Source organism: Porites lutea, chromosome 3, assembly GCF_958299795.1.
Source record: "Porites lutea chromosome 3, jaPorLute2.1, whole genome shotgun sequence".
NCBI lineage: Eukaryota > Metazoa > Cnidaria > Anthozoa > Scleractinia > Poritidae > Porites > Porites lutea.
This window is the reverse complement of record NC_133203.1, coordinates 10,301,484-10,315,477: the sequence shown is the minus strand read 5'-3', so window position 1 is coordinate 10,315,477 and position 13,994 is coordinate 10,301,484. Positions and strand designations below refer to the sequence as shown.

The 13,994-nt window shown below is 37.6% G+C and overlaps 2 protein-coding genes across 2 annotated transcripts; both read right to left on the bottom strand.

Moving 5' to 3' along the window:
* Positions 1–1,094: 1,094 nt before the first annotated feature.
* LOC140930438 (large ribosomal subunit protein mL43-like) lies at positions 1,095–2,904 on the bottom strand. Its single transcript, XM_073380128.1, has 3 exons — positions 2,785–2,904; positions 2,602–2,708; positions 1,095–2,523 (listed from the first exon to the last, which is right to left on the bottom strand). The coding sequence occupies exons 1-3, from the start codon at positions 2,889–2,891 to the stop codon at positions 2,291–2,293; spliced, it is 447 nt and encodes a 148-aa protein (XP_073236229.1). The 5' UTR covers positions 2,892–2,904; the 3' UTR covers positions 1,095–2,290.
* Positions 2,905–4,619: 1,715 nt separating this feature from the next.
* LOC140930436 (hypoxanthine-guanine phosphoribosyltransferase-like) lies at positions 4,620–13,728 on the bottom strand. Its single transcript, XM_073380127.1, has 11 exons — positions 13,664–13,728; positions 11,971–12,077; positions 11,365–11,498; positions 11,144–11,193; positions 10,208–10,273; positions 9,268–9,285; positions 8,700–8,782; positions 7,719–7,765; positions 7,077–7,123; positions 6,419–6,448; positions 4,620–5,766 (listed from the first exon to the last, which is right to left on the bottom strand). Exons 1-11 carry the CDS (start codon positions 13,685–13,687, stop codon positions 5,719–5,721), a joined length of 654 nt encoding a protein of 217 aa, XP_073236228.1. The 5' UTR covers positions 13,688–13,728; the 3' UTR covers positions 4,620–5,718.
* Positions 13,729–13,994: the final 266 nt, after the last annotated feature.

The following is a 13,994-nucleotide window of genomic DNA, read 5'->3' as shown; positions in this document are numbered from 1 at the left end:
ACGAGTACGACGTGAAAATGCCTCATTTCATGTTTTATACAGGACGTAAACAAGGAACAACGAAATTTTCTTTCTCTTTCATGACTTGGATAAGGCAATTAGAGATTCAACTTTAGGACAGTACGGGCACTTTCGACAAAGTAAGCCCCATTGTTATTGAAACAGAAAAAATTACGCATATCTCAATCTCCAAGACCGTAAATGCCTGATTAGTGAGAAAAAACTATTTCATGTTGTTTTCAGTGCCATTTTGAAAAGTCTTAAAACAATATAAAAATTCGTGATGCCTCCCTTCATAAAAAAAGGCTTTGGAATTTGCGCCACAAGAAAAATTTTTTTTCGAGGAGCAAGTTCTCCTGTTATTGTTCAGAGAGTAACAAAAAGGGCAATAAAACTGAAAACACGCTTGGCTAACAGTCAGTTAACACAAATACTGAAATGTCATCAACAGTTACCAAAAAGATTGGAAAAGTGTTGAAGAACTAAACTATTATCTGAAAAGCCAATTGCCATCAGGTTTGCTTTGCATTTCTGCAGAATTTTGTCTCTGAAGTTATGTGGGAATTACCCAAGAAAGGCAACAGTTTTTTTGAATGATAAAAAAAGAAACATCGAAAGCAATTAACAGTGGTAGTCTCAGAGGATCATATATTTCACACCCAATACTTCAATATTGTTTGTTACATGATCCAGGCCATAGGAAATCACACAAGCGAAAACTGCAAGGTTATCATTGTAATGAAACAAAGAAGGTTGGAGTTCTTAAAAAGTACTGTTATTACTACAATAACTATTTAACAATAAAAAATATTATTCCACGAGTGCACGTTGGATATGAGATGGTAGATAGCCAACACGGGTCCATAGCTCCAAGTTGGTTATAATCTCATATCCAACAAGTGCGAGTGGAACAATAATATTGTTTTATTAAAATTACCCACAAAATATCGAAAATTCTTCTCAACTTAATTTGTAAAAGAAACCAATTTTCAGCTCGTTTTTAATTTTGAGCAGATGCGTACAGTAACCACATTTGGAGGGCAGGGTATGATGGCTCATATACCATGATGGCTAAGCTAATCAGAGCTCTAGAATTGCATTATCCAATGATTCAGTTTTTATTACATCCTAACCAAACTCATAAAAGTAAAAAACGTTTCTCGCCATTGTGTTGTTGTATTTTGCTTTTTTCCAAAAAAATAGACAGTTCAAATATCTTTCAGTAGCATTTTCTTCTTATTAACCTGATCTGCTGTAGCTCTGACAGATCTTGTGTACTTAGGCACCCCTTGGCCAAGTATAGGTCTAAACTATCGACCAATACACAACTAACATATTAGATGACATGTTGACATATATTTAACAGTACTTTTGAATAAGGCTGAGTTTGATGTGAAGAATTACCCAGATCGATTGAGGTGGATAACAGCCTCTAAAGTCCCTTAAAAATTGCTGCTTGGGTTACAGAGATAAAAGAATTTTTGAGTGGGCAGGAATTATAACTCCAGACGAAGAGTCGAACAGGTATTAGTTAAGTTAAGTGTCTGCTAAATGTCAGTGGTCTATGGATTGATATGTTGGCCAATAATTATTATTGGTCAAAATAGTGGCCGTGGCTATCAGCCAACTATTGGTGAACAAATGGGGTGATACGTAATTGTTGTATCCACCGTCTGCCACAATGCCATCTAATGTTGACTGATATTTCAACCAAGATTTGGTAGACTTATTGACTGATAGTTGGCCAATATGTTGCATGAATATCAGCTGCCATGTCCATCAAGTATCATTTTACTGTGTCAACCCATACACGACTGAGCTGTGCGTAAAATACACAAGATCTGCTGTATGTGACCAGCAATTGGAAAACCAAGTGGATCATAAGCATGTATCACTAATAAATTCAAACTAGTTAATCTTTCAGTAGAAGCTTTACATACATGTACAACAGTCAAACCTCCTCTATTTAGACATCAAAAGGACAAACCCAAATGTCTGCATCACACAGGTGTCTGGTTTGGTCCTTGTTGGAGAAGAGAAGTGTCTCTAATAAAGACATGTCTATCAAGGTTTTTCTCTAGCTGAGCCAATGGCGCTCGCAAATTGATTTAGCCTATGAGTAACAAGGAAACCAAAACCGCAGTGCTGGCTCCTGGAATGAAGCATTGGAAGGCTTTTGGGCCCCCTACAATGTCTTGGAACACAGCCTTGTGTATTATGGTGTACGTATTTTTTTTTTCATTTTCCTCTTGATCAAAAACACCTTCAATATGTGACACAAACACGTGACTCAACTGCTTGCTTGTTTTTCTGCTGCAAGGTGATGTACATTTGAACGTCTAAGTGATGGTGGCTTGTTTAAGAAGGGAGTCCAAGTTCCCTGTATGGATGGATTTTCTGTGTGCCAAAATTGTCTTATTTTCTGTACTTTAACTCCTGATTCATTCCTGAGTCTTTCAACCCACTCTTTTATCTCTTCTGGCGTTTTGTTCTTTACCTCGACTATCTTACTGTTGCCATTTACTAAAACAAAAGACAGCAGAGAATAAAGAAACAACACTTATTACATTTCCCAGCTACTCAAACGAAAAGTACACTTACTAAAATTCGCGACTATCCTAGGATGCTTTCCGTTTCTTTCTCGGACATAAACAGTAACTTCTGGGTTGTTCTTTGCGAACTCCACGACATTCTTGTCTATATATTCCCTGAAAAAACACATGGGGAGATGGGTTAAAATCATTACCGTAAATAAATTGGTTATTTCAAAAATATGCTACTTACCTTATCCCTCTACTGCTTCCACCGCGTTGGCAATAGTTTAAAACTAGTCGTTGTAATGGGCGAACAAATCGGCCGAAAACTCTGTTAGGGATTCCGACCTGCGCCATTTTGAAAAGTAGTCGATCCCAGACCTCTTGAAAGTATATCCGTCATCAAATCCGTCATGTAAGGTACACTAAAAAGGGAATGTCGCAGTGGGTGGGGTGGGGTGACCATGGATTATCCATGGGGTGACAGATGAGCTAATCTGCGAATGTGCTGGTGTTTCCCTAAAATCCTCCATGGCTAGTTATGTTTCGATAGGAGGGCACGTGCATACCAAAAGCCAACCTCGTCCCCAGGGCTTTTCCCTCAAAAAATGAGGGAAAAGCCCTGGGGACGAGGTTGACCAAAAGCGTGGGAGTGGCCGCAGGGTTGGCAAATGCCTGATCCCTGGGCCTCGCAAAATTTGCTAATGCCCCATCCCGGGACCGGGTCTGTTCCATTATTGTTGTACCCTCTCTACTAAACGGGTCCTGTTTTAAGAAGCCGGGCTCAGTTGCCCAAAAGTATAAATTGATTCAGTGGGTAAATGCCCCACAATTGCCCGGGGAGAATGGGCGCACCTGGAATTGACTGATGCTTAAGCTAATGGGACCTAAGATGATAGAAGTTAAAGCACCTGTCCAGATCATTTTCTTTTTGGTGGGTTGTCTCCCGGGGGAGGGGGGGGGGGTACTCCCTCACATAAGTCATATGGGTATGTGCCACCCCAAAGGGTATGGTTTTTACACCTTTTTGGGGGGTGTCTTTGAAACAAACACCCTAAAACACTTTAGACCCCTACCAAATGACTCTGAACTTCATTGATTAGGGTTAGGAAACTGAGTGAATCAACTTTCAGGTCAGTCTGCTAAGTATAATGACCAAAATGGACCCTGATTCACTCAGTTTCTTAACCCGCGGCACCACCAAGAATTCCCAGGAGTACCCCCTGTGGGTTCTCTTTACTGTAAGGCTGTGCTGCCTTTGAAATGGATTAAAATATTCATTTCCAAGGGTAAGGACTTTCAGCTCATTTGCTATCTTCTTGGTCCTCATCTGTGATGGAACAAAGTAAGGTCCATCACAGACACGACCAAGAAGATAGGAAGCAAAAACAAATGATCTTTGGTCCAAGAAAAATTGATATCTGTAATATATTCAAAATTTGTGTAAGTCAATGTCTCCTATCAACACGACCACAACCAAGCTACCTTGATTTAGGCAAAGTAAGCCCCCATAGCTAGGGTGCACCCAATGTTTCACTGATAGTGGGAGGGGGTTTTCGAATGAGACCTAAGTTTATACCCAAGACACAGATCTACCTAAAAAACTTCATTTCAAAAGGGCCTTAATTAGTTTTTTGAAGACCTAAAAAATATCTCAGGTAACTGATCCTAATATATCCTTGCAATCAGGCTTTGTTATGTCTACAAATAAAATTAATGTTCAATTATGCCACAAGAACAAGTGCAGAAACAAGAGACTTGGCGTAATAATTGGGCCTGTCCCTTTGGTGTATGTGTTAAGGAGTTTTGTCATAATTTAACAATCCGTAATTATTTCCTTCCAATATCTGTTCAGCTGCTGTTAGCCTGTCCACAGACATTTTGTCATTCTTTTTTGAGGACTTCGGAGAGCACAAAGTGAACTCTCACTTCTATTTTCATAAGTGCACTTGATGATCTCTAAAGAGAAAATAGAAGGTCTGTGAACAAGCTAGGCTCCTGTATAAAAAGTCTACCTTACTGGTTTCGTGGGAGTGGAAGGGTAGAACACATAACAGTAAATTTAATCAGTGAAATTTACTTAGCTATTTGTACAAAAGATTTTTATTTTATTAGAAGCACCAGTAATTTCCTCATGATACAGTATAGGTTATGCTTCACAAACGTGGGCAAAAATATCTCTATTACATCATCATGAAGGATAACAGATCAGACATTTGAAAGAAGACATTATAATAACTCAAACAGTAGCTGTTGACTGATACAGAGAAGTAGGTTTATTCCTAGCTTTACAGGGACAGGCTCGTTAGAGTGGAAAACGGGAAAAACTTGGTGAGTGAAGCAAGTCAGGTGAAGACTAGCTAGGGAGGGTGGGGGGGGGGGGGGGGGAACAGGACAGAGGAGCTCTACCAGGGGCATAGCCAGGATTTTTCCAGAGGTACGCACAATTTTTCAAATCTTCCCCCCCCCCCAACTCCACATTTGACCCTCAGAAGCACTCACATCGACATAATCGTGCTCTCCTTTGTCTACTGCAAAGACAGGCCTGAGTGAAAAATAGAATGTTCATGTTTTATACCATCCTGCTTGCTATCTGCACACATTTTAGTAATTATCATCCAACTTTCAGGTGTGGAAAAATCAGTCCATTGCTTCACGAAAAATACTCCAAAGAATCAAAGAGAGTTAAACAGAATTGAGGCAATTTATATTGCCTTTGTTGTTGTTTTAATTTTTACACTTTCTTTTTTTAATTATTCTCATTTTTATTATTTTTTTAAATATTAATTTTTTACCCTCAACTTTTTTAGGTATGCGCATGAGTTTCGTACATACAGGTAGCTACGCCCCTGTCTCCGCCATTCCCCCCCCCCTTTTCCATTTTTTCTCATGCAGTCTCTCCCTAATTTTCACCCCCTTCATAATTCCCCCCAAAGGAGAGCCAGTTCACAGTAACTAAAGGGCTTGGTTACTATGAAAACCCATGAGCTCTGTTTACAACTAGTGCAGGGTTTGAAAGACCTTGCCCTGGGCAGTTTAATGTGTAGTGCTATTATGTAACAGAGGAGGATACCTCCTATATTATAGTCAAACAGTCTTTCAAGCACAACCATTCAGCAGTCAATAATAGTGTTTTAGACATCATCCACAGTAACTATGTTTTTTTAACTATCTTTTGATTTCACTATACGGCATACTTCTTTTTTCCAGTTTCACTGATGATGCATATATGCTGTTGATAAAAAAGATAATCCATTAATCAAAATCACTTTGATTGATAATAAATTATTGTGGTCACAATTAACGGCATTTCTCCCGAAGACACTTTGCCCTAAATGGCCTTTCTGACATTTTGCCATAAAATTATCTTAAAAAGGGGAAAAGAAAGTTTTTCCTTCCGCCCTCCCCCCCCCCTCTGTGCAATGTTGTGCTGCTGTTGAAGTACCTTCGTAGGAAACAGCAAACACCTCAACTTTGAATGGATGGGAGGGGGGAGAAATGTGGATTGTTTTGTTCTTTGAAGTTACCCTATTTGAGGAAAGTGTCTCAACAATTTTGTTATGGATTGTAGCTACACCCCTGTTATGGCATTTTTTTGCAATCTGATCACAAAATGAGTTAATATTCACTTAGGCCCAGGAGTGAAATATGCAGGTTTTGCTTTGTTTTTTGTTGTAGTGTGTTTTTTGTCACTCAAAGCATATTACTTCAAATTTGACAAAACTACAGAACCTTGAGGAACAATTTTTTCATGAAGACACTTTGGGATGGATCACCAGTGCATTTCTTTAGCATTCAGTCCTAGACATATCTGGATATATTGAATTCAGCTGAACACAGTCTCCTTGATTGATATAACCGTTCATTTTTTTTTTATTACTTACATTGAGATCTCTGAAATACTCATTGTAATCCTGCAGAACAAAAATTAAATAGAATGACATCAATAACACTTTTACCAACTTATTTTTGTGTTACAGTCAAAGAGGAGGCTCCACCCAAAAAGGATACCTTTTTCACGCTTCAGGAACTACAGTTGTATACCAAAGGTTTGTAGGGAATTCAGGAGTTGAAGTATATGGAAAGGCAGAAAAATCTAGCATTTAAATACACTTAAAGGCCATTTTATTGAAATATTTTGAAAAGAAGTGCCTTAATTTAACTTTACATGAAAATGACAAAAAGGCTCTCTGTTTTAGGAATTTAATTAAATTACAATGCAAGAATGTATGTAAGTATATGAATGGGTACCATTTTTCAATGGAAAGGATGAGCAAGGGGCACCTTTTCTGTCACAAATAGTATATAAGAGGGTAAGGGGTTGGACCTCAGGGCAAAGTCTCCCTGTAAAAAACTTTGTTCATGCTAAGCTGCTAAAATTGGTCTCTTTAACAAGATTTTAATAACAAGAAAATGATTGACCCTCTTTAAGTTATAGCCAAAATAATTTGCCTGTAGTAACAAATTTAGGTGGATGCTTTGATAGTGTGGTTGTAACTTGTACATATTTCTACTTAATCATTAAATTGTAGATAAACTCACCAAAGCATAACCAACAACAAATTTATCAGGTATCTCAAAACCAATATCTGAAAGAAAGCAGAGTCAAAATAAGCTTCCTTGATGTCATCACTGTCAAAGCCAAAAATCTGAAGGACACAATATTCTCACCATGCAAACAGCATCAATAAGGCAGGATCAAAGTTTCAAAGCATTCATATGAATGCTACAGAGCAGTACATTATACTTTCCTGGAATACATATTCTTTCACAATGCAGTACGAGCAACAAGGTGGGGGAAGCCATATAGCAAATCAATCAAATACAAGCTACTGAGCAGTGCCTTTCTGTGGTTGTTTGTTTACTGTACAAAGATTCTTAAGTCTGAAAATTTAAGTGAAAGCTACTGAGCAGTTCTTTCCTGTAGTGCTGTGAAATAATTTGTATCCTGTACAGTTCAAGGTGGTTTTCATTTTTGAATCTGCAAATCAAGTAAAAAGGGTTCTTCCCTGCAGTGCTTGATTATTTTCCCACTCTGGGGTTTGTTAACAATAAGGTTTTTTTACATGATGGCTGCAACTTATCATTCCGACATCATCAATCCTTTCAAATACTATGCATCAGAACATAAAAGGTACAAAAACAATTAAATGACAAATAATTCAAAAAATTACTTGGACTTACAGTCTGGGCGATATCCAGTACTCCTGGGTGTTCTTTTCACCAACAAGCTAACAACCATTAATGAAAAGGTGATTAATTACTGGAGACATACAAATTCTTTAATCTGGTTCATATCCTTCCTTTGTTTTACATCCACAAAAACAGAGGAAAATTGAGGCACTGTTAGGGTAGACTCCGACAAGCTACACGTACATTGCCTTAAGAGAGTAATACAAGACAGATGAAATGGCGACAAACAACACAAAGATAGGTTGAAACTGCGACAGCAACAAGGGCAAGTGCAAAAGCAATAGCAAAAGACCAACAAGGACAATAAATGATAGCTTCCTCCTCGATACATTGACAAACAAGTTTTCCTCCCCCCTCTTCCCAAAGAAACCTTTTTAGTACCCAGTAGTTGCTTATAACAAGAGTTTCCATCTAAAATACTTTGATGGTGAAAACTGACTTGATATTTGGATGGGTGGTCACTTATGACCCCCATACATAAGATAAAGGGGTAACACACTATTACTGGTAACCCAGTAGTTTTTATTGTAGCCTACAAAATAAAGACAGAAACAAACATTTGAAAATAGACATAATCCAAACTGGCCAAAGGCAAACCAGTTGGTTATTTATAAATATGACAGAGGAGCTGAACTCGAGACTACCCAGAAAGAACCCACATATCACTATTCGAAAAGAATAGCCTGGGCTGTAGACCCCAAAGGTGTGGCCAACCTTTACGGGTTGTGGGATTGGGTAGGGATGGCACCTCGCATGGGACCTGAGTCCCGTTCGTGAACATTCCCTCTGGGCCAGCCTGTGTCCAGAAAAGCTGGTAAAAAATCCTGATGGCAATTAGGGCAGGGGTTGAACTTGGGGCTTCTGGTTTTTAATTCCAGAGCTCTAACCACATTGGCCATGCTACCTCTTCCATCTAGAGAAGGTAAGAAACAATATTATTATTATATAACAATGATATAGACAAAACCATACCTCGCTACTTTAATAGAGGCAGGTTTAAATTTGGTCAATGTGTTTAGAAGTTTTTGCATAGTAGCTCCTGTATCCACAATGTCCTGTTTAAAAATAAAGTACTGGATTACTTAGGGCACATTTGATTAACCATAAATATTCCGGAATGAAAATAAAGGAATAAACTAAAAAATCACTCAATTTGGCATATTTCATTGCTTTGCAATAGCTAGAAATCTGCTTATTAAAATCAATGTCCCAATGTATGTAGCAGCTAAGTGGCCAAAAAGACACGGCACAAGAAATTTGTGACAAAACTTTGCGTATTCATATAAAAGATCAATCGATGCACCCCTAGTTCATGGGCTAGATGTTGCAAGAAAGCTAGATATTTAGATCTTAAGAATGTAAATTTTTTCACAAACTAATAAATTTAGGAAGGAAATAACATACTTGGATTCCTTTAAGGTAATGTGTTATATTGTATCAATAGCTGGTTATCTCCATCATACATATTTAACAACATTAAATGCCACCGTACATTCCCTTGAAAGGGTTGATATCTTAAAACAAAACTTTAAAAGCTTACCTCAACAACTAGAACATGCTAAGGAGAACAAAAACAACCAAATACACACCAAAAAATGAGTTAGTAATCAATCAAGTAACTTTTATTCCTGCTGTTCTGTATACCTTCAAGTCAAGTATGGTAAAAATATTTAGAGAAACATGAAACTGGATCAAGACTTGTTTCTCACAAAATTTGGGTTCAATCTTTGAGATTTAGAAATAAATATGTGACTGGGATCAAACAAGTCAAAGAGAGTGAAGAATTGCATAGAGAAATGGGAAGAATTGATTTTCAGGTTGTGAGCACAGATAATAATTATAAATCAACTAACATAAACCTGGCGTAAATTATCCTATCTTGTTTAGAGGTTTTAAAGGTATGTGAAAAAACATTTTAAAGTTAAACAAATTTAGTTTAAAACCCAACAGAGATTTATCTGGCTTTTTTTTATAAAATTGGCCAAGTTTGATTCCTAGACTACTGAGAAATACTCCATTTAGTCACACCTCTGCCCCACCCCCCATCACAGTAAGTGTTCGTACCTGGAAGATCACATTAACATCTGATACCCCAACCCAATTAAGAGCCATGTGCCCTTCTACAACCAGTTGCCAAAGTGCTTGAGACACTGTACATGCTGTATTTTGGATTAAATGGCCTGTCCATGATCTTGTGCTTGTGATTCCCCCTCCACCCCTTATCAAAGTTGCTAGCAATACAAGACCATACTCAAAACTTGGAGGAACAACTTTGAATGGAAGGGAGGGGGGTGGTCAGTATTATATCTCACAGACCTGTGACTTTATAGTGGCGATTTGAAGCAAGAAAGGTCGTTTTTTCATCAGAGTGTCTCAACATTTTTGCAATTGGTTGTAGATCCTTTCAACTTGTTCTAGTCCACATAGATAGATATGCCCCACTTACATAAACTAGTTACAAAGAGATTTTCACTTAGTACCTTGCCAGTTAATGATGACAGATCATCACTTCCTATAATCTTGACTTCGCCTGACGAATGATCATCCTACAAAACCAAACAGTGAAAACAATAAGTCCATCTGTCTATATGTTAAAAGCCAAATTAAATTCAGGTTAAATTTCCTTTAATCCAGGTTGATTCTCAATCCCCTTTGTCTCCTAGGCCTAACTCATGAATAACCAGGGCTAGGACACAAAGGAAATTGAGAATGAACCAACCAGTAGGTTAAAAAAATTTAACCTGAATATAATTTTGAACTGTAACATCACACAAACACCACCATTAGACTTAACTTCTATTATACCTACCAAAGTGAAACATTTACAGTCAAAACAGGTCAAGCGTACCCCCCAAGATTCTATTAATGAATTGATTATTTGAAAAATGAATCCGTTAGTCGTTCCCGTAACTGGTGTCAAATTCAAATCGGAATTACTGCATGCGTAATGAGCAGTGAATAATTTACGAGAACTTGTCTGTATTTGGTCAGATTGAAAATCGTTGACTGAATTAAAATTCTTAGAAGACATTTACAGGGTTGTCATTAAGAGCCGGGGGCCGGGGATTTTCCCCGGCTACTAAGAGAGTGGCCCCCGGCTACTTTTATTGGAAAATAGAAGAAAAATAGAACCAAAAGAAATCCCTAGCCGTTTGATTCACCGCCTACTTGTTGTATTTACCCGGCAACTTGAAATCTTAGTGACAATCCTGCATTTACATCAAATAATAATAATAATTATTCAGGGAAACTGAGCTGGTAGAAATTTCACGGCTCATTACGCATGCAAGAATGTAGAGATGAATCTGAAATCTACAACTGCCAACGTACTCAACTTTCGCATAATAAATTCATTAATGGAATTTTGGGGGGTACGCTTGACAGGCTTGACTGTAAACATAATTTAAGATAATTACCTCATAGCTTTTTAATCTGATGAAGTCTACAGACATCTGGACTGAATTCTCTGTCATAAATTAAGAAAAGAAAGAGTTTCGTGTGAAGAAATATTTCCGTTTTTTATTCAAGTCATAAAAAGGGTACAGTGATACAGTAAAATATAATTGCATAAAATTTGCACAAGAAATATTTGAGTGAAGCATGTGCATAGAAAAAAACAAACAAAACTTTTTTTCACCTCCACTGGCATTGATTGTTCTGATACGATCCATGAGATCTCCAAAAAACTGATATCCACCCTTTAATACACATAGCCCTACAAGAGGGCCTTTTCCAACATCACAGCATATATTCCTTGCCAACCTTTCAATTCTATCAATTTATCAAAGCAAAGTCAGTGAAAAATCACATTATTTAAAATTATGTAGACTATGTAAATGAACCAAAACTACTGAAAATTATACAATATAAATATAAGTTTTTAAAAAAAGTAACACAATCTCCCAAATTATAAACAGCAATCACATGATTTATATCCTAAAATATTATAAAAGCTATAACCCCTTACTAATTAGGGGCTTTATTAAAAACCCCTCCACTTTCTACCCTCCTGAAACCCCTTACAAAGATGTATAAGCCCAGGACTTAACAATTTAATAATAAAAATTATTATAAGCAGCAGTTTAAGGTAGTTTGATATAGTCCTGCCGCCTTGGTCAATACATTTCTAGCTTTTCAGGTCTTTGATACAATTAAGTTTACCATGTGCAGTGATGTTCAATGCTGCATATCACATAACAAGCCTCAGGGAGCTGAGTGACTGAGTCACATGGAGACTGCTTACCTGTCAGTAATCAACCCCTTTGGTATCAAAATGGATTCTACATCATTTTCATAATGTTTTGGTATACAGAACATGTCCAGAGAATAACCTTCATAGTTGTCTGGAATCTGATCAAATTAAACATATAGACAAAAATTCTATCAAAAAAGTAACTTACAGTCTGTAATAGACAATCAATTGTTTTTGCTTGAAAGAGTATCTCCCCAGAAAAAGTGCAGCAGTGCACTCTTGGGAGCAAAATATTAATACCTGTTACACTCAAATATATGGTGATCTATTAAAAGATTTATTTATTCATTCACATATATACACAAAATATGCTCACAAACAAGAGGGCGGAGATCATTCCTGGGGTGCAGCAGTCAGTGAAGAATTACTTACGCTTCATGCCTTACTCTTACAAACAGTGTCATTTCTTATTCAGTGACAATGTTAATAGGAACAATCACATGACTTTTGTCAGGCATATAGTTTATTTGTGGCCCAAGTAGCATCATTGTGCGCCCGAGCGGAGTGAGGGTGCAAATGATGCCACGAGGGACACAAATAAACTATATGCCTGACAAAAGTCATGTGATTATATTATTATTATTTATACACAAGGCCAAATCGTACAAATCTATTTCATAAGGAAAGATTGTTAACATGAAATCAAGTTGCAGGCTGCAAATTCCATTTACAGCCAGCACTTTGCCATTTGGCCTGCGAAAAGGAGCATTTTAGAGAGGGCAGTTTGTCATTTAGGTGCGTGTAGTGATAATAATGCTGATTTTCTTATTGGTATTCATTACTTTCACATTCCCATGATCCACCTTGTTTACCCTCAAAGGTGTTGCATTTTTTCCAAATTCTCTTAGGATATTTTACAATCTTCCCAAGAGAACTTGCAAACAATATTTATGCAAAATTTGGGGGGGTAAACAAGGTGTATTATGGTTAATGTGAAAGTAGTGAATTACTGTTATTTTGTTGCTGATTTGGATCTTGATGGGGCATAGACCTATAACACTTACATTTGCTCAATTTCAAATCTTATCCTGTTGACATCATTTTTTAACAAAACAAACAAAAAAAATAGATTGACAGACTGTTATTTGCAAACACCTAAGGACATGGTTCAGATGCTGAACTTTTCATGAACGAAACCCTAATTAATAGATTGAATTAAGTACAGTGCACACCTATCCCTTGGAACACCTCTATTCAAGGGCACCTCCAATCACGGGACACAATAATTGTTCCCAGAAAAATTTTCACATAATCTTTGTATCTGTTGCCTCTATTAAAAGGACACCTCTATTCAGTGGAAAGGGGGGCACTTTTCTGGGTCCTGAAACCCGGTTTTAACCTCCATTCACGGGACACCTAAGTGACTGACAGAAGTGATCGAGTAACGTTGGCGGAAGGACGTTGGTTACATTCACGAGTACAAAGAGCTGAGCGAATTAAAGCCTAGGTTATCTGTTCAAGAAAACAAGCTAAGCTTCTGGAGGTTACGTAAGGCTTCTTTCCATACCGCACGGGCGCCTACCCCATGCGTTCCTAAGTGACAGCCGAAATGCACATGGGTGAAATTCGGCACACATTCGCCATGATTTGGCTCGTATTACGGAATGAGTAGAGGATTGCACTGTGCAAAGAATGTCAGGAGAACAATATTTCGCAGCACAAATTTTGCAAAACACAGACTTACCTTGACACAATCGTGCCCTGCCATTTCCAGGATTATGATGGACAATTTTAACCCGCGGGAAATTAACTAACCTGACCCAATTAACTTTTGCTTGGTAGCCGTTCCTTTTTATATGAAAGATTCCGCCGCGCTAACCCATCCACGCGCGACGCGAAATCTAGAAAATTTTAATGTTGAAAAGAGTCATCGTTCACTGTTTAAAGTACACTATGGCAACTAACTTTGGAAATTAATTGTTGAAAGCATCTAAGATATTTTAAATTTTATAACCATGCTTATGACATTCAGACAGAATCAGGAGCCCATACAGAATTTATTAAAAAGGGGGAAG

Bases quoted from the DNA above. Each gene is read 5' to 3' on its own strand.
- LOC140930438 (XM_073380128.1), bottom strand. From the start codon at position 2,891: ATGGCGCAGGTCGGAATCCCTAACAGAGTTTTCGGCCGATTTGTTCGC. The intron at 2,709-2,784 runs GTAAGTAGCATA...GTGTTTTTTCAG, and splicing joins GGAAGCAGTAGAGGGATAAG to GGAATATATAGACAAGAATG. The intron at 2,524-2,601 runs GTAAGTGTACTT...CTTTTGTTTTAG, and splicing joins TAGGATAGTCGCGAATTTTA to TAAATGGCAACAGTAAGATA.
- LOC140930436 (XM_073380127.1), bottom strand. From the start codon at position 13,687: ATGGCAGGGCACGATTGTGTCAAG. The intron at 10,274-11,143 runs GTAATTATCTTA...TTGGTTTTGTAG, and splicing joins TCAGATTAAAAAGCTATGAG to GATGATCATTCGTCAGGCGA. The intron at 5,767-6,418 runs GTAAGTAATAAA...TTTTATCAACAG, and splicing joins AGTATTTCAGAGATCTCAAT to CATATATGCATCATCAGTGA.